The sequence below is a fragment of the Schistocerca americana genome, chromosome 8 (assembly GCF_021461395.2).
Source record: "Schistocerca americana isolate TAMUIC-IGC-003095 chromosome 8, iqSchAmer2.1, whole genome shotgun sequence".
Lineage (NCBI taxonomy): Eukaryota > Metazoa > Arthropoda > Insecta > Orthoptera > Acrididae > Schistocerca > Schistocerca americana.
Genome location: NC_060126.1, coordinates 121,703,631 through 121,725,037, shown reverse-complemented (window position 1 = coordinate 121,725,037; position 21,407 = coordinate 121,703,631). Strand labels below are relative to the sequence as shown.

The following is a 21,407-nucleotide window of genomic DNA, read 5'->3' as shown; positions in this document are numbered from 1 at the left end:
CTTATCTCTGATTCATTTTAATTTTACTGACAGTCCTGTGTGCAAATTTTGTTATCTTCTCGCACTTACTTTTGCATGTTGCGCTTTCTGCTAATGACATATTACTTTTTGTATGCTGTACAACACAATGCTATTGGATACACATGTGAAACAATGAACCTGGTTCAGCTTGTATCTTCCTATGTTCCCATCTTCCCCTCTATCTGTTCTTGTACCCAAATTTTCTGCCCAAGACAGCCAATTATGCTAGGGCGAGAGCATCATCCACATTATCTCCTGGCCAATGCAGCCACTATAGAAGGAGCTGATATCTTCAATCATATCTTCATTTCCCTACCTATACAAAACAAAACTATACACCATATAGCACAAGAAGATCATCTGCAGCTAGCAGTGCTAAAATCAGCTTTCAGTTAGGTGCAAAAGGCTGCTGTCAGTGCTGCCTGGAAACCATAGAGGCAATCAATGGCTGTAACACAACATCACTGTAGGTTTTGGTTTGAAAAGGAATTCAAAACACCCAAAGAAATTCCGGTAATATGCATTCACAGATGACACAGGGACTAAAACAGTGTAGCAAAGCAAAAGCAGAAACATTAAACTTAGTTTTTAAATTATAAAGGAAGATACAGAAGAAGTGCTTCAGTTTAATTCTTGCATCACTGTAAAGATGTGATACAGGTATTAGTGTCTTGGACATAAGGAACAGCTGAAATCACTAAAAATGAAATAGGACCCAAGGCACGATGGAATTTCTATCAGATTCTATCCAGAATTTATGGCCGACTTAGCCCCTCTTTTAACCGTAATATGTGATAAACAATTGGAACAAACAATCTGTGCCCTGAAACCTGGCAAGGTGTAAGAGACCTGGTAGGTCAGAGGTTCAACAGTGATGCTGGGGTTTGAGGACATTACTATCTTCTTTCTAGGATGACGGGATATCAAAGTTACCCATTTGCTGGAAAATGTGTTTCAGAAGGAGGATGACTTGAACATAAATTACCTGCAATTATAATGTTACAACCAAATAAAAAATATTTTAAAAAGGTTTCATTATATTTGATTCACCCTCATGCAACAACTGCCTACACATTGCACCCCTCTCCCTTCCTCATGCAGGGACTAATTAAAGAATGCACAGATGTATTTAGGCAGAGCGATTTCTCTCTGTCCACACACACACACACACACACACACACACACACACAAAGCACACACACACGTGTCCAGACACCTGTGTGTCGCCCTCCATAGATAATGCTGGAATTCAGTATGGTGTTGGTCCACCCCTAGCCTTGATGACAACTTCCACTCACAAGTATACGTTCAACCAGGTGCCACAAGGTTTCTTGGGGAATGGCAGCCCATTCTTCACGGAGTGCTGCACTGAGGAGAGATATCGATGTCAGTCAGTGAGGCCTGGCAGGAAGTCAGTGTTGCAAAACATCCCAAAGGTGTTCTATAGGATTCAGGTCAGGGCTCTGTGCAGGCCAGTTCATTACAGGGATATTACTGTTGTGTAACCACTCTGCCACAGGCCGTGTATTATGAGCAGGTGCTTGATCGTGTTGAAAAATGCAATCGCCATCCCCAAATTGCTCTTCAACAGTGGGAAGCAAGGAGATCCTTAAAACAGCAATGTAGGCCTTTGCTGTGATAGTGCCATACATAACAACAAGGGCTGCAAGCCCCCTCCATGAGAAACATGACCACACCACAACACCACTGCCTCCGAATTTTACTGTTGGCACTACACACGCTGGCAGATGACGTTCACCGGGCATTCTCCATACCCACACCCTGCCATCGGATAGCCACACTGTGTACTGTCATTTGTCACTCCACACAACATTTTTCCACAATTCAATCGTCTTACACCAAGCGAGGTGTCGTTTGGGATTTACCGGCGTGATGTGTGGCTTATGAGCGGCTGCTCGACCATGAAATCCAAGTTCTCTCCCTTCCCGCCTAACTGTCATAGTACTTGCAGTGGATCCTCATACAGTTTGGAATTCCTGTGTGATTGTCTGGATAGATGTCTGCCTATTACATATTATGACCCCCTACAACTGTCGGCAGTCTCTATCAGTCAACAGACCAGGTCGGCCTCTACACTTTTGTGCTGTATGTGCTCCTTCAAGTTTCCACTTCACTATCACACCGGAAACAGTGGACATAGGGATGTTTTGGACTGTGTAAATCTCGCGTACAGATGTATGACAAGTGACAACCAACCACTTGACCATGTTCAAAGTCCGTGAGTTCCGCGGAGTGCCCCATTCTGCTCTCTCACGATGTCTAATGACTACTGAGGTCACTATGGAGAACTTGGCAGTAGGTGGCAGCACAAAGCACCTAATATGAAAAATTTATGTTTTTGGGGTTGTCCAGATACTTTTGATCACATGGTGTGTGTGTGTGTGTGTGTGTGTGTGTGTGTGTGTGTGTGTGTGTGTGTGTGTGTGTGTGCACGCATTGAAGTTTCACAAGGCACCTCTCAAAAACTAAACTATTTTGATTTTCTGACGATTTGTTACTAAGTTAGAGACCTCTCTAAATGAAAGTACGTGAAATGGTGCAATAAAAGGGAAAATAAAAAAAAAGTGTGATAAAAAACTACAAGTGACAGAGATCTGCAATTATTTTTAATGAAAACCTTGTTCACAATACTATCAGATGTAATAAACACACTGCTGAGCTTTTTTTTCCACCTTTAATTTCTAAGACTGACCTATGCAAATTTGTAACTTTTTACAAACTTGAAATCTATGTTTTGAAAATATGAATAGTCAGAGGATGTTAACTGTCTTGAAAATTATGAAGTGGAAAGACCTCTGTCAGCTATGACATCAATGTCTGAAATTCTTAAACTATCAAAATATTTCTACATGAAGATGGGAGAATCTGAAAGTTTTTGATTCTTCGTAAATTATTTTCTCTGAAACCCCCATTCTGAATATTCTAAAAATTTCATGGTATGTTAGTTGGTGACTGCACTTCTGAAGGTACAATCAAAGTGGGCAATGTTAAGAGGTGCAAAATTTTAGATTTTTTTATGTTAGATCTAGCTGCACTGGACACTTAAAAAGTTACACTGCTGCATCTGTTGAGTAAACATAATACAAAACTATTATTCACAAACTTTTATTGCTTCTGTAATTGCTTTTACTTCCTTATGGCATTACATGAATTAAAATTGCCTATACTGTAACAAATCAACACTGCACTGTTAAAATGAGTTCATTTGCGCCCCCCCCCCCCCCCCCCCCCCCATCTGCTCCTCACTGAACTTGTATAGCTGAGTTGAATTTGCACATGGACAATGATAATCCAACAAGAGCAGTACTTGGGAAATGGAAACTGAACACTGATCTGTTCCTAATGGCCATTTGAAAGAATTTGTCAGATCACGAGGTGTCATAAAGGAGACTGTTACATCTTGCAACTCACAAGAGAGGCTAATTATTTGTCCCATCCACCACTGACTGTCATACACACAAGAAATGAAACTGTTCACAACGAAGTCTTATAAATTATACTGAGATATCTGCATTTCACACACAATAACAGGCTGCATTTTGTGTAGAACTGTTCTTGCTATATATCATGTCCAGAAGGAACTACAATCAAGGAAATGTCACCAACTGAGAAGGGAGCTTCTTCACTGTAGGTCTGGGCTTGGTTTTACTGAAAATGCCAAAATTTGTTCATACCAGAATGCCTTATTGACAACAAAATTTCAATTCCTGCACAATTTCTGCAACCCATTTGGTAAAGAAAAATATATAACCAGGAAGGCTTGAATACCAGTAAACATGGCAATCTCCTATAGGTTGAAGTTACTGACTAATGAAGTTTTTAAACTTGTCCAGAAATTTTATACCAAATGTAGACATGAAACGCCCAAAAAGAATCATCCCGTCAGGATAAGCAAGAATCACCACTCACTGAAGACATGGGTGGTGTTGATGCTTGCTTTACTGCTAACATTTCATTATCATCAATTGGACTATTAAAGCTTCAACGGATCAGCGAAAGGGATTCAATTGGACAAGCCCAAGGCAGCATTACTAAGGTAACTGCCACAGCTGCTGGTATAAGCCAAGTAGTTATTGCTCAGATACAAATGGAAGAGTTCCATTAATGTAAAGGTATGGACATCTTAATTGTGCAACTTAAGATTAAACTTCAGACTTCAAGCAATAGCAGTAAAGTTCAAATTTTGACCCTGGCCCAAATAGCTGCACTACTGAAAAAAAAGGCTAAAGAATTTGCTGTTTCAACTAAGATGGTGAAGAAGGCTAGGAAACTAAAGATGGGATTTTGGCAACACCTGCAAACGAAAAAGGGGAAAAATGTCCTCACTTTCTTTGAAGATGAAGAGTTTTCTCGTTTATGCCCAGGCAAAACGGGATGTGTTGCAGTAAGAATAAATGGGGAAAGATTCACAAGGAGAAACAACTCCTCCTTTGTAACCTTAAAGAAATGTTCATTGCTTATCGTAAGCAATATGGAAATGAACTAAGCTTCTCAAAATTTTTTGAGCTCAGGCAGAATTGATGTAGTACAGCTGGTGCTTCTGGATCACATTCTGAATGTGTAGGTGCAATTCATCAAAATGTCAAATTAATGTTGGCTTCAGCAACATCCATTCAAGATGGCTAAAAGGATTTGATATAAAAAAAAATAAAACTGTATGCAGTTTGGAATCAAAAAATTGAACACTCCAACACTGTGAGGAATGTCCAGAAAAATGCAACTAGATGCTTTTCTTGAAAACTCTTTTAAAGACTATGACCCTGAAGAAACCACGGAATACAAGCAATGGGTCCATGCTGGCAGACACACATTGGAGACTTGCCAGAGAACTGTTGAAGATTTCATGGGGGCATTGATTTTGAAAATTGCCGACTTAAGAAGCCATCACATGTGCCAGAACACCAAAATTTGTTTCTTAAGTAGGTAAAAAGAAATCTTGCACGAATTGAATTAATTGTATTGATGGCTTTTGCTGAGAATTATTCATTTGTTGTTCAGGATACTGTGCAAGGATTACATTGGGGGAATACTCAGGCCACATTTCATCCATCTGATGTCTATTTTGATGGCAAAGAATATCAGAGTATTAGCATTCGTATGGTCAGTGACTGTTCTGTCATAATACCATTGCTGCCCATACCTTTCAAATAAAGTTGATAGCATATTTAAAGACAAAGGCTGAATACTTTAAGGACATTTATTACTTCTGTGATGATTCAGCTGCTCAATATAAGAATTTCAAAAATTTCATCAGTTAATGCCTGCACAAAAAGGATTTTGGCATCACTGACAAATGGAATTATTTTGGAACAAGCCACGGTAAATTGCCTTGATGGCATTGGGGGGAACAGCAAAAGAACATGCAGGATTTGCTAGTCTTCAAAGGGCCTAAGATAACCAAATATTGACTCCATACGATTTATTCAAATTCTGTGATGATAGTAAAGGTGTAAAGCTTTATGAATCAAAAGAAGAAATTGAAAAAAATCAACTCAGATCAAGAAACAAGATTTACCGTGGGACATATAGTATCTGGAACAACATAAAATCAATTAATTAATAATCAGCTCAAAGTAAGCAGAGTTTCCAATGATGCTACATCATTCACAGTTAACACCTTCGAAACAGATGAAGGAATTACAACAGTCTCAATTCCAACTTTACAATCAGGACAGTATATTACTTGTATGTATGGCAATTTTTGATGGATTGGAAACGTATGAAGTTTCACATGAAGAACAAGACGCCCTCATCAGCTTTATGCATCCACACAGCCTTGGTCGTTCCTTCCACTGATCAACTGCTAAACGTACCTGCTGGATTCCTGAGCAACATATCTTCATGACTTTAGAAGCCCCATCATCATCATCATCATCATCATCATCATCATCATCATGGAAACGATACAGTTGACAAAATTGTGGAAGTGCTTAAGCAAAAATGGAACTGACTCTAGTATTTTTGTTCTGCAAATTTACTGTGTTTTGCGCTATACTTGTTTTTATATAATGTGTTAAACTAATGTTTAAAACTGATTTATACAGTTAAATAAAAATAATTAATTATGGGACACAATGAGCTAAATGTTTGATTTTTCGATCTTCTTGAAGTGCTAAGATAATAACTTTTGAAACATATTCTTACTTGTCAAACTGAAAGATCCAGAAATTAAACAACATTTCTTTGAAAGCTTAAAGCATGCCTCTTCCAGCTGTAGCAAGAAAGAGGATTGAAGAAGACACAGTTGAGATATTGTCTCCAAAAAGTGCCCTAAAATTTGCAATTAGAAAATTTCAGCCAACTTTGCAGACACACATCTTTTCATTTAGGCATCCACTACTAATTCAATTTGATTGGCATATAGACATCATGGGTAGGAATACCCATCTGAAGTTTTGGCATGATTGGCTCATACGAAAAGTAGCAGGGGTCGTTCAAACCATAACTCTCAGAATAGTGTGACGAATTTTTTAGCCACTTTAGAGGCTTGTATCTATATTTAGGTATGGCTAAATCCCTAATTTTTTCTGTGGTGTGATTCAGCATAAAAAGTTGTCTATGTACATTAAAGCAAATGACCAAATGTCTGCTAGAACTCTTAAAAAAGCCTAGCAAACATGGCACATTCGCACCATCGTACATGATGCAGAGGTGAGTAGCCTCTCTTTAAAATCCCCTAAGAATTCAACCATTGAAGATACTTGACTAAAACTTGGTATGTAGCCACCAAAGACCATACAGAACCTCCACACCAAATTTGATTAGATTTGGAGATGGATGAATAGCGACCCCTGGTTCCTTTGATGTTTAATGACCCAGCAGTGCCTTGGCTGAATTACTACCACTGGCTTCATAGTAGACCACTCTGATTTTCTCTGCGCTCTCTCTCTCTCTCTCTCTCTCTCTCTCTCTCTCTCTCTCTCTCTCTAACGCGATTCCCCAAATGTACTATCATTTAGAAGTACGAGTTTCATAGTTCATAGTACTTTTGAAGTGGTCTGTACAAATCCAGCAGCTTCTCTTACAGCATCAACAGCTTTATGCTGGAATCAAATCTTGTTGCAAAATCTTTACACAGATCTCCTACCCCATCACATGCACTTTTTCCATTATCTGTTGCTGAAAATAATCCATTTTTTGTCTTAATTCTTGTATACTGTTTTCAAAGTTATAAAGCTGAAAGCAGTTTTTAAAATGAGATGCTGCACCATCAGTCACATACAAATGTTTAGGAAATGTATCACCTCTAGATGCTATGTCATCAATTATCATACTGACAGGATAGTGTGCATGTGCACTGTCATGAATAAGATAACTGACAATAGCAAAACAGTGTGATGTTCCAAGGAAGTGAATATCAACACTTATAATGTGTTGCCAGTGGTAACTTTGAACTTCATTCTGCAAAGCAACAGATCAGCTCTCAGCAAAGTCAAAATGAAGAAATAATGTGTCAGTATTTTAGGATGTGGCTGACTCCACTTCTGCTATGGCCTGTCTCTAAATCTTGCAGATATGATGATGAGCTAATCATTTCATGACCCAATGTCTAACCACAGTAACAAACTTCCCTATTTCCACTGCCTTCTTCACCAACTCTCCTCCCTCCCACAATGCACAGGTTACACGACTGTCAGTATTCTGAAGCTGTAATGCTTCAATGGTCACTCCTTCAGGACCAGGAGACAATGCATACTCTTGCAACCAACAGTTATCTTGTGGCTCTTGACATATACACAAAAGAATAAGGTCCAACTCTGTGCACTTCTTGCCTGTGACACTACTTATGGTGAAACAAATAAGTTGCAAATCAGTGCAGTAAATACATATGAATACTTCTTTCACTGGCTGTAATTTTACACATTTCTGTTACAAGGAGTAGAATTTTGAGACCAATTTTTAAATTTTAGTTCTCATTTTTCATTAAGAGATATGCTTCTCTTACTGATCTTGTCATATGTCTTTTTACCATTTTAAGTTTTTCACCATTTTCACTAACAGAAAAAACATCAGCCTGATTAGGACTGTGCCTGCTGCAATCTTTCTCATCACTTAGATAATATTCCAAAGCAACATTACGAATATCATCATGCAATTGAAGCCCACAGTAGGAATCTGGGCATGCCCAAATACCTTTTCCATTCTTTATTATAGAAGTCAGTAACTGTACCTTCTTAATAAAGATGGCTGTCAAGATAGCAGTATTTAGGTTTTGAAAACACACATCAGACTGGGTGCCCATGTCACTATTTTCAGCTTCTGCAAAAACTCAATCCACATTATACACTTCACCACGTTCTGAAGATGTTGCTTGTGCAAAACTTTTTTCACATTCTTCCACTTTTCTTTGTAAATACTCTGTACTACTTATCTTGCTTGGGTGTTGAAGTGGGGACATATTAAGGGCTACAACAGAAATGCTAACATTCAGAGCCACAACACCTTCACACCCAGGAATATAAACATCTGCATTGTCTTCTTCAGTTTCACAATCCAATGATGGTGATCGTTCAGATAGGTTATCACTATATTTATTGTGGTAGCAAGTACAGCAATTCCTGCACAATGGGTGTGTCTGTTACACAGTTACTTGGGGACCGAGATATTTTTGCAATACCTCTGACAAATTTGCAACAATTACAAAGTGCTTTTCACTTTTCTTACATACAACCTTCTTTTGTCTTTTCATACCATAGTCCACACACCTCACCCTTTCACAATATTTCCTCACTGACATAGTGACACTGTATCTAATAAAAAGTACAAACTAAACACGAAACTCAACTTAATTCATGTGCAAGTTCTCACTCATTCGTTATAAACGGAAAAGAGCTGGAAACAGTTACCGATGTACATATTTTACAACTCAATAGTTTGATATGCATATTTTACACTAGAAATTCAATTATATGAAATATGCAGGATGTTGAAAAATTTTCTTCACACAGAAAAATGTTGCCCACTTTGATGGCAGTAACTACTAACACACTAACCAAACAATATATTGTGCAATTTTTGCAAGTTTTGTATGGAGGTTTTTGAGTGGCTAATTCACAAAAACACACAAAAATGTAATTTTTTAAATTTTTAGTATTAAATATTTACACAATACAGATAGCTGGAGCAGAGAAGATATTGTTCATAATTATATCAGTTGTATCTGGTAATATTACAAGAAGTTAGCATTCTGTGGCTTTCAAATTAGAAAGCAAGAAATGAAAAAGGAAAATATTAAAATTTTAGTATTTTCTTCATAAATTTAGAAGTTAAAAGAAAGCCAGTGTGCACGTGCATGTACTAAACTTTAAAGCAAAACATCTGCCATGTCTCCAATACTTTTGGTTATTAGTTTTTTCCCCCTTTAGTTCTCTGCTGTTTTAAGAGTTGTCTTCACGTTTTTCAAAGGACTGTACCATCCACAAAACCCAAGATAAAATGAAACTATTTTATTTCTTAACACATATGATATAGAAGTCTACCACATATTTTTTCCATGGAAATTCATAATCATGAATTGACATGTCCTGTATGATTTGTGATGAAACTACCCTGCAGTCTTTCCTTCTGCACTCCAATGCAAGTGGCAGGGTAAGAAAGCATAAGACATGGTAAAACAAGACATACCCTCTATCATGCACATCACAGTGGTTTGCAGACTGCAGATGTAGATTTATAACTACTTAATTTGTAACATGTTATAACTGGTCAATTACTGCCACTTTTTTCACCCAGCAGAGAGAAGACATTTGAACCTATTGTTTTGCATATTCACTTCTGCACCTGAGAAACAACCTGTATTTAAAACAATGACTTTTAGTCAAACCACAGTCTACTTTCGCATTGTCTGCACATCACAAGAACATGTAGGTGGAATTAAAAATACATGAAGGAGTGTACACAAAATACACAGAGGAATATGATACATTACAAATATGGGAAAGAGAATGATAAATTGGATTTTTTGTTTTGTTTTATGGCGTCAGGTCAGCTTGGTGATTTCTTTGCAAGCAGGCAATACATATGTTCATGGTACATACACTATAAGTAAATTGCTAAAGCACAATATAAATAAATAGTATCTGTTAAAACAGAACCAGTATCAGCACCACCACAACCACCAACACAAAATGAGGCATTTATACCTAATGAAATAACGTACGCAGATTTAACATTACAGTGGACTGTGGGAACCTTTTTTTAACCTTTTTTTTTTTTAAGTAGCTTGGTGGATCACAATTTCAGGGGTGGGGAAGGATAGCAGGGTAAGGGTGGGGGAAGATGCTAATGTTACCTATAGGAGCATGCAGGGATGTTGTGTGGATAGGATAGGGCTGTTAGATGCAGCATCAGAAGACTGTGTCATGCGAGGGGTGCAGGGGGGCTTAGAGGAGAGAAGTAGAGAAAGGGAAAGGAAAAGGACTATGTAGGTGTGTTGGCAGTGTAAGAGATATGAGTATAATACAGGAGTTACAGCAGGGAAGAGGGTAGGCAGGTGGAGAACAGAGATGAGCAAAGGCCCATCTGGAGGGCAGGGACTAGCCAAGGTCCTTGTCTTGTACCTACCTATTTCCTTCACTGCTTTGACTCCCATGCTACACGCAATCCTTCTATCCCACCAACACACCTATATGGTTCTTTCCCCCTTCTTTACTTCTGTCTCCCCCTCAACCTCCCAGCAGAGCTCACAGATGATGCACATACCAGCCTTACACTGTCCCCACCACATTCCTGTATGCTCCCACAGGCAGCACTAGCATCTTTCCCACCTCTACACAGCTATCCTTCCACCTCCCCAGCCCTTACCTCTTCCCTACTCACTACCACACCCCCCAGCTGGATTGCTTCGCTTGTAGGATGCAGTTACAGTTGGACCCCAGTGCCCAGAGACAGGCCACAAATGTGTGAGTTGTGCTTGTGTGAATTTCTACTTTGGAAGAAAGGCTTTGCCCAAAATGTTAAATATTTAGCATTCTTTTATATTGTGCCTATCTGCAATTCAATAGGCCCATATGCTCCAAGAGGTTAATAGTAATCTATCCTTCCTACACTGTTATAAACTTTATTTACCTACTACAAATTTCCCATTTACATTTCTCACAGAAGTCAATAAAAAAGTAAAATCTTTATGACCCTCAGAGAAAGATTAGGCTTACTATGAAAAATTAGTGGTTCCAGAAGACACTGTTTTAATTTTAATATTGAAGCTTAACATTTCTCACCTAGAGATACCACCATCCGGAATCTGCCACACCTTGACAACACAGTCTTCTGAACCACTAGCAATAACATTGTCATTGTGTGGACACCATGCTATGTCTAGGACTGGCCCCTTATGTCCACCAACCAACGGATGGTCTGCTGCAATGCGACCAACCTGCAGATTCAATTAAATGTTATGTCAACAACTAATGGAGACGTCATTATGAAAAACAAGAATGATTAATAAGATCCTTAAAAATGAAACATGCTGAAAATAGCCATGCATTTCATCTATAATACAACTGAAACAAAACTGAACTACATTTCTGCAGCAACTGAGATGCTAATGAAGTTGGTGCACATGCCCATTTCTCACATATAGCTACAACCACTGTGAAGTACAATATGATAATAGTGGGAAAAAAAGGATACAGAGAATCTATACTCAAAAATAATCAATTTTTGAAATATAATGTAATTGAAAATATATTATACATATAAGCGGATGGATAAAAAATCTACTCACCAAGTGGCAGGTAGTAAGTCTCCCATGATCCAAAGATCTAGATGACTTTTCTGAATTCTCCCAATTTCCTACACCTCACCAGTCCTTTTCCTTCATCCCCCTTCTATCTCCTTGAACCCACCTGCCAGAAGAAGGAGCCGTTTGCTCTGAAAGCTTGCAAATTTCTTTGACTTTGGTGTGTGTGTGTGTGTGTGTGTGTTCTCCTGCCGCCGCTTGGTGAGTAGATAATTTTTTATCTACCCAATTACATTATTTTTCTAAGGTAAGAGAGAGAGAGATAGGGTGGGAGGGGGAGGGACCTTTAATTATGGCACTCCTTGCTTTGTTGATAACTGCAAAAGGCAGTTGTGCTGACCATCTGTAGAAAAGTTTGTAGAATTATCCAAGAACATTACTGATAGTTCTTATTTAAATCATCATCAGTCTATAAAAACCATATTAAATCAGTGAGCCAGTATAAATAACACTGACTCTGCCTCTAACCCCCCCCCCCGTCCCCCAAGTGGGAAGAAATCACTATAGAAAGTACTTGGTATCTTCTGTATCTGAAGTGATATTAATTATACCAAAGGAATTTGATAAAGGTATTACATATGCTTTGACTAAACTGTCACATACACACTGATGATAATGGTCCATTATGCAGACATTTGTTGATTTTTTCTTTTTAACATAAGGTCATTCCCATATTTGCAATAACTTTTCAGAAGGGCAGGTTACTGTAAAAATGTTTCACAATACTGCAAAACCAATGTAGCACTATCATTTGGCAAGTTAACAACTGCAATGGTATTATGGCTTCTACACTGCCACCCTACATGATACCCAATCTATTAAATACATGGTTTCTTCAAGTTTTATTTATTTCTTTATTTTTTATGCTTTGTATAGCATATCTAACTCCCCTAAGTTTGTATTTATTTATTTATGTATTACTAATTCTTATTTAATCAAATGTACTTGATTTTATTGTCTGATTCAAGTTAATCAACATTTACCATTTAGAGTCCAAAGTTGTCACAGTGTACTTCTCTTTACAGCAACGTGAGGTCACCTACGAGTCTATGTCTCCACCAAAAATCACGCAAATATTCTGAAACTCACGTATGGTACAGATCTCTACAGCATCTTCTAGTAGGACAAACATGTAATACTAATTTTAATTAGAGCCAAAGTGACGTGCTTCTGTAAACAGGCAAAACTGGGAACTGAAAAGTTTTCTCAGTTGAAATCTGGCATGCACAATGCACCAAAAGTAGCAACACAGTTGAAGCTGACAGTGCCAATACTGCCATCACTGGCATATCGGTGCCAGGAGCAGTCCAGCTAGGCAACTATCAAATCCCAACTGCTTTAAATCAGAATATAGCTCAGTGGAGAGAAACGAAGAGCTCTTTCCCAAATACATCTCAAACATATGTTTTCTGAATCCAGTACGCAGCTTTATCTTATAAGCCACTGAATTACAAGTGGATCCTTCTATCGTGTTTATAATTATTTCTCTTCCAACAAACAGTTATTTTTACATTTCATTATATCTATTATTGCTAACTTTGAACATATTTCCACCCCCCCCCCCCTCCCCCCAATCACCATGTCACCACTCAATAATATTTCATTCCCCATTTCTGCTTTTTTCCATTCAACTGATTCTTCCACTGGGTCAACCAAAACTTTTATTCCACCTCTGTGTGCTTTGATCTGTGACATAACTTTGTTGGGGGATGTCATGGTAGTGCAGTGTTTTTTTGTCAGGTCAGTTGTAGGTGGCGTGCTGCAGTATTTTGTGGTTGTGCTTCGAAGAGTGTGTGTGTGTGTGTGTGTGTGTGTGTGTGTGTGTGTGTGTGTGTGTTGAATGTCGGGAATTTTGTTCGCTAGATTTTTGAGTTATTTGTTTTGGAATGGTTTCATTCTTAGAGTCATATATTTAGTTTGCCTTCGACAGAAAAATCGTATTTTCCATGGGTGTCCCATTACTTTCGTTCTATTGCTGGAGAAATATTTCTTGTGATCTTTATGTTTGTTCGCAGGTCTAATGGGTGATGTAATGGTTGCCATCTTGTACACATTTGAAACAAGGGTGCAACCATCATGACATCACGAGTCAAAGCCAACGAGTGGAATCGCAAATTTCATTTTAGCCTTTCCATTTCACTTTGTCTACACTGTGTCTGCATTAAGTTCATGCTTATAACTATTTGACAGCCTGTGCTTTCCTCTCCTCCTCATCATCATCTTTTGTTATCTCACATCTGCACAAGATATGATATTTATTTACTTTCTTCTTGCTCTTAACTTTTACATTACATGATGGTCATACTGAAATGCTAAACTGCGATTCTAATTTGACACTATCTCAACTTCCTAGGTAGAAACATTCTACCTGTAAGGTTATACAACCACTTTCAAGAAACAAATTTACAGTTTTCTTACTGCAGTTCTTATAAATAGTGAAACTTTCTTTTACACTAGCACCAACAAATTTTTTGACAAGGCTGAAAATTAAGATTTATGTGATGAGTCACATTTCTTCTGTAATGGCATGGACTACTTCCATCAAATATGTGAAACATGGGGTTTTTACCATCGTCTACAAGCACAGGTTTGTATCCCATCTTACAAACATCATTAGTTTTCTGGATACTACGTTATCTCCTCTTATGCTGATCCTAGGTGATGCAAACTAAAAAATTATGTCTTGACACTTCAATTATTCACATTATTTCAAACTTTGTTGACTGTGCAGTAGGCAAGACCTTTTTATTATAAGTCTTATTGGCATTCCGAACAGTTAAAGTAATATCCCAGCTTGTGATAGATGAAAGTGAAGCAAATACAGTATTTTGTTACACAAAAGGGAATATTTGCAACAAAATATTGTTATCTAATTATCAGCCACTGAAATTCAATCACTCGTTAAATCATGCAAAAATATTTGTTGTTCATTACTTATCTGTCTCTATTAATATTTTTAATTAAAATGGGCAATTGGAAGCATATTTTATGTACAGCAAGAGAAAGATTTATGACCTGCAAATGATATGAAAAGTGCCAGACTATTGATCCAAAGGTTTGGGGTCTGATCTCTCAGCCAGTTCTATAATTTTTTTCTGTCACTTTTAACTGCTTTCACCTCTGGCAACATTGGTTAATGGGAAAAAAGCTATGTTGCGGCTAGGTTTGAAGTTCATGTTAAACTATAGGTCTCCCCCCTACAGTTTGCTCGGTAAGTCAATTCAAAGTTCAGAGGAATACAACAGTGTACCATCTCAACAGGACCATGCCTAGCAAATAACTGTGGTGGTCAAACCAATCTTCAGACTGATGAAAGTTTTGCTTTTTTTAAAAAATTACAAACATGTCAAATACTGGCTGATGTTAATATTTAAGGTGTTTTGCTCTTGTTAATATTTGTCTCGAGTGTATCTGTTGCTTTTGAAATCGTAAAGATGTAGGGGAAGTAAGAGATGGATTGCATGTATGTGGTGGTGGTTGTTGGGATGTTTAAGGGGGACTAAACAGCGAAGGTCATCAGTCCCCCTGCATGCATGTTTCCAGGTTTCCACAGAAGGTCAAAACCACACTTCTATGCATAACATTTTCACAACTGATCTATATGTGAGTCAGAATAATAGAGTGACTGACAGCAAGTTATTTACAGGGCAGCTGCCATAGCAACAACCAACTGGAGCACAAGTTCGACCATACTTTGTCTGAGCCCAGTTGTCATACCGCTCTGTTACCTCAGCTACTAGTTATAGTCGATTGTGGATGGAAACTGCAGTCTTTAATGTAATTGTTGTGTTTTGTTCTTATATGCTTTGTTTCTCTGTGTGATACGTTTATTTTAAGGAATGTGTGAAGCTCAGTGTGAAATTGCTCAGGGAAGTGATAGGACTACTAGGGATACCGAAAATTTAACTGAATACTGCCCTTTAACAGTGGATGTATGAACATCATGAGTATGGAACCAAATGGTTGCTGCTATCAGACACACACTGCACTTGTATGAAACTGTGAATCATCATCATCATCATCATCATCATCATCCCCCCCCCCCCTTACCATGCTCAAATGCCAGTCACTTTCTTATTCTGATCTAGGTGTAGCAACCTCTTTCAGATGCCCTGAGCACACTTCAGGTCACTACACTGAGCACAATGGCTGGCTCAGTCATTAAAATATAATGTGCCAAAATGAACTGCCTATTCACTAAAAATATATCACCAGTCAAACAAGCAAGAAAACCTAAGAAACCTCAACCTGAAATTGAACAGATGCAGTGTTTATGCTTTGCATCAGTAGAGTGTTAATACTAAAATCAGAACCGCAACATACGTTGCAGTCTAAGTAACAGCCTCCACCACAATTATTATTACACAATCTTTTTCATCAAGATCTTTTTTCCTCCCATCATCTTTTATCACAGGTACTATAATTATATACATATCACCATGATTACAGACAACTTGTCAAGAAGAGGTAAGGTATCAATGGCCAATTGGCCAAAAGCTCACTTCCCGATTGTCTTTTTGTTGTGCCTATTTGCAACTCAGCATCTCTGCTATATGGTGAGTGGGAGTCCAGAAGAGTCCGATTCCACCCATCTACTCTGATCAATGATGTCACCAATAGGGCGGAAACGACCATTCTCAATGTCTCCAATATGGCACCTATGATGTCTTTACATAAACACGACAACAAACACGAAAATACATATAAAACCAACCAACACATTTCCCTCCAAAAATACAATCAAACTAATGGGACCAAAGCAGTAAATTAGGTTTTTTTGGGTGGGTACAAACTAAATATAAACACATACTGACACACACCACTATCCCAAACCACACAAAACGATGACATAAAAACACCACAAAATTCCTAAATTCTGCTACATTTACAATATCGACAAGAATCGGTCACTTCCCTTCACCTACATAGCTCAACCGCAATTGTCGATACCACAAAACAAAAACCAACTACTCCATACATTATAATCACACCACAACTATTGATACCACGAAGCCAACATTCAAAAGAACAAAAATTGGAATCTAACACTTCCCTTGACCTATACAGGTCAACAGCGGCTCACAATACCAAAAAACACACAGCTACGACAACACGTTGGAACCTGTCACTTCCCATGACCTATACAGCTCAAATACAACTGGCAATAGCAAAAAAATTGAAATCGAGTACTTTCCCTAATATACATAAACCAACCACAAGTGCCGATACCAAAACACCAACCACCAACACATGCAGTAAATAACACTGACCCAATAACACACAAAATCCCACTGAGCATCATAACACGTAAACAATAGACCAATAGAGGTGCCGTGTGCACCTTGGCCAACCCAGATGGTATTGCCGTAGGCTTCTGTTGGTAAGCAATTTTTGTTTTGGTTTTATTCCACAGTCACTGTGATGTTTTGTCTATTGTGAATTTGTGGTAGGTCGGCCGTGTTTTAATTCATGTAGTGAATATGGGGTATTTGGGTTTTTGAGTTGTTGGCGTTTTGGTTAACTACTTTTTGGAGTTGAAGATGCTGTTTTTTTTTTTTTTTTTTTTTTTTTTTTTTTTTTTTTTTTTTTTTTTTTTTGTACAAATAGCCGTGACTGAGCTATGTAGGTCAAGAGAAATGTGTGATTCCACATTTCAGAGATGTAGGTATTGATAGCAGCGGTGTTATGTGGACATGTGTCCGGAAACGCTTACTTTCCATGTTAGAGCTCATTTTATTACTTCTCTTCAAATCACATTAATCATGGAATGGAAACACACGAACGTACCAGTGTGACTTCAAACACTGTTACAGGAAATGTTCAAAATGTCCTCCGTTAGCGAGGATACATGCATCCACCTTCCATCTACCAATCCATCGGTCACCGAATCTGTTGTTGAGAAGCGTACGAACACTTCGACTGAAATGTGCAGGAGCTCCATCGTGCATGAACCACATGTTGTGTCGTACTTATAAAGGCACATGTTCTGGCAGCACAGGTAGAGGATCTCGTATGAAATCATGATAACGTGCTCCATTGAGTGTAGGTGGAAAAACATGGGGCCCAATCAAGACATTACCAACGATGCCTGCCCAAACGTTCACAGAAAATCTGTGTTGATGACGTGATTGCACAATTGCGTGCGGATTCTCGTCAGCCCACACATGTTGATTGCGAAAATTTACAATTTGATCACGTTGGAATGAAGCCTCATCCGTAAAGAGAACATTTACACTGAAATGAGGATTGACACATTGTTGGATGAACCATTCGCAGAAGTGTACCCGTGGAGGCCAATCAGCTGCTGATAGTGCCTGCACACGCTATACATGGTATGGAAACAACTGGTTCTCCCGTAGCACTCTCCACACAGTGACGTGATCAACATTACCTTGTACAGCAGCAACTTCTCTGACGCTGACATCAGGGTTATCGTCAATTGCACGAAGAATTGCCTCGTCCATTGCAGGTGTCCTCGTCGTTCTAGGTCTTCCCTAGTCACGAGTCATAGGCTGGAATGTTCCGTGCTCCCTAAGACGCCGATCAATTGCTTCGAACGTCTTCCTGTCGGGACACCTTCGTTCTGGAAATCTGTCTCGATACAAACATACTGCGCCACGGCTATTGCCCCGTGCTAATCCATACACCAAATGGGCATATGCCAACTCCGCATTTGTAAACACTGCACTGACTGCAAAACCACGTTTGTGATGAACACTAACCTGTTGATGCTACGTACTGATGTGCTTGATGTTAGTACTGTAGAGCAATGAGTCACATGTCAACACAAGCACCGAAGTCAACATTACCTTCCTTCAATTGGGCCAACCAGCGGTGAGTCAAGGAAGTACAGTACATACTGACAAAACTAAAATGAGCTCTAACATGGAAATTAAGCGTTTCTGGACACATGTCCACATAACATCCTTTCTTTATTCGTGTGTGGGGAACGTTTCCTGAAAGTTTGGGTGTACCTTTTTGTAACACCCTGTATAGGTCAAGGGAAATGTCCGATTCCTGTATTGTTGGTGTAGCAGAGTGTTTTAATTTAATTTTTTTTAAATACCATTTGTTTTCGGATGGTGTGGTAATTTTTTTTTATTGTTATATATTTAGCCTGTCCCCACCCTAAACCCCCACTTTTCCATTATTATCATGTTAGTTTCATTTTATTTTTGGACTGAGACATTACTGCATCATTTTAATTTTTGTTTGCCTTTGTTGGCATGTGCATGTAGTGATGATATTGTCGCCATATAGTATACACTGGAACTAGCCATTTCCGCCATACTGATGACATCACAGGTCAAAGCAGACAGGTAGAATCTGACACTTCTGCAGTGCCATCATTTTGATGGCACCATGGGTCAAAATGGATAGGTTAATAATCTGTACACTCTAGAGTTCCTACTGAAAATTTGATATGCCGTGTGGGATTCTTCAGGCTATTAAGGGAGCAAATCAACAAACATTATTCTTAACACATCAAATTTTGATAAAAAAAATATTCTTTATCCAAAATCACATCACGGAAAAGCCACATTGCAGATTTGTATGCAAAAAATGCACTCACAATGATTGTCACATTGGTAATATTTTTATGGAAATTATCAAGGTGCCAAAACCATAACTCTAAAATTTGTATCATGCCTATCCTTGTATTACTGCTGTCCTGCAGTCCAATGTCAAAGCTATCTTGTTCCTTGATGGTGTTCCCACAGTATTACCCTAGCTGTGAAGAAAGTTACTTCATCCTCAATCCATTTTACTTATTCAACTGCTGGTCTTATATATCCTCACTCCAGATTCAAGAAAAGCTATGGTTTACTGTGTTGTAAACTGCAAGTCTGTATATTACAGACAATAACTTAATTGGAAAAGTATTTTTAAAAAAGTTGTGTGGGAGGTGCAGCACTAATGTTATTTGATTTAACTAAATGACAAATTCTAATTCATTATTGTCTGATGGGGACTTAAACTCATTCCTTTTATTTTTTGGAGATTTGGTATTTTCCAAGTAGAATTCACCTACAGCATGGTTTAGGAAATTTATTATCAGTAATGAACAATACTTTAATTTCAATAAGAAATAAGGCCACCTTCTATATTTTCTGTTGCAAAGCGATTAGTTTGTCAACATATAAAACCGGGTCTCAAATTACAGTGCTCTGTGCTTTTGCATGAAAATGGAAAACAAAATTAATTTATGACAATCATTCCCGGATACCTTAAAGCAATTTAAACTTCTTTACACTTCATTCGCATTTAAATCAGTGGAATATTCCATAAGGAAGCATGCATTCAGTAAGCATATATTTTGAGATGATTCTAAAAATACACACACACCAGTATGTTGCAACAGATGAAAGTCTTTATTATTAAAAAAAGCGTTGAGAATCCTTAAGAATTCAGCACTAAGGTTTCTCTCTCTATACTGAATCCCTTATCGCCGATTCCTCTGCATACCAAAGCATTACCATTAAAAAAAAAATCTAAGTTCGTAAAGTACACCGACAACTTGCTATTTCAAAGCTAAAGGTATCTCTAAGAAGTCTGGTAGAACGGTGACATGTCGTTTATCAACACACACACACTGGCTCAAAAGTAGGGGAGCGGTTTCCTGTTGTGTTGACACATCCTTCCTCAAAACTCATTATCAAAGTGCGAGAGAACCAGAAACCTATTAAAATGAATTACCTTACTCAAAGGTAAGACGACGAACGCTCCGCCACCAGCCGATTCAACAATGATCGCCAAAAATTTTGGGTTTACTGCACAGAAAGTGGAATCCCACGATGACTTTGACACTCTAATATTGTCATAACATTGTTCTCTTTTCAGAGCAGATCCGTATACATGACGGAACTTGCTACTTCTTACCACACGGAAAGACATCTGAAAAGCAGAATCAGTACATACGAACATCAATATAATTTGTTGGCTTTCATTAAGATCATACATAATACACTGTTAACCACAAATACGTATAGTTATCGGTATCGCATGACAACAGTAGATCTACATGTCGTCACTCACCTTCCACTGCTTTATTTAATCGCTAATACGAAATGTCACTGCTAACGACGAATATTAGTGACTGTCCATTCATAAATCTAGTATTTGCACTAAAAATTTGGAGGCGTTCTTGATGCGGTTTCGTGTCAATAGAATTCCTGGAAAGCGCCCTTACCTTCGAAACGGAAATAGCGTCACAGCACCATATTAGGTAATGTACCTTGAAATTATTAGATGAAAAATTGCAGTAACGTCTATAGCTAAAACACTACGAAGGTGATACACCGTGTCAACTAGTACTTAATCCACAACCAATGCAAGCATCAACGCCTATAACATGTTCGTTCCAATCCCTATTGTTTCGTTTACGAACGCCCTCCGCCTTTTAATCTATGTTTCGAGATAGCGCATCGAAGTGTTAGTACGTCGAGCGAAACCTAGATGGAGATGGCAAGGGACGAAGTTGACTAAATACACTATGCGAGAAAATAGGAAAGTTTATCGACATTTGTAACCGGTAAAGGATTTTTTTTTTAACAGAAGCTCTTGGAACCCTTTTATTTGATAAAATAAGCAAGGAAGGAATGGATATGGACATTATATCCTGAAA

The 21,407-nt window shown here is 38.3% G+C and overlaps 1 protein-coding gene across 2 annotated transcripts in view; it reads right to left on the bottom strand.

The window, feature by feature from the left end:
* Window positions 1-21,209, bottom strand: part of LOC124544637 (coronin-6) — a 111,132-nt gene extending 89,923 nt beyond the window's left edge. The window contains exons 1-3 of one of the 2 annotated variants that reach the window (XM_047123248.1): window positions 20,819-21,209; window positions 20,480-20,677; window positions 11,262-11,416 (exon numbers count right to left, since the gene is read on the bottom strand). In XM_047123248.1, coding sequence (XP_046979204.1) covers window positions 11,262-11,416; window positions 20,480-20,677 — 353 coding nt within the window. In that variant the 5' untranslated portion in view covers window positions 20,819-21,209. The remainder of the gene's footprint in view (window positions 1-11,261; window positions 11,417-20,479; window positions 20,678-20,818) is intronic. The other variant, XM_047123249.1, reaches the window with a different exon arrangement.
* Window positions 21,210-21,407: the final 198 nt, after the last annotated feature.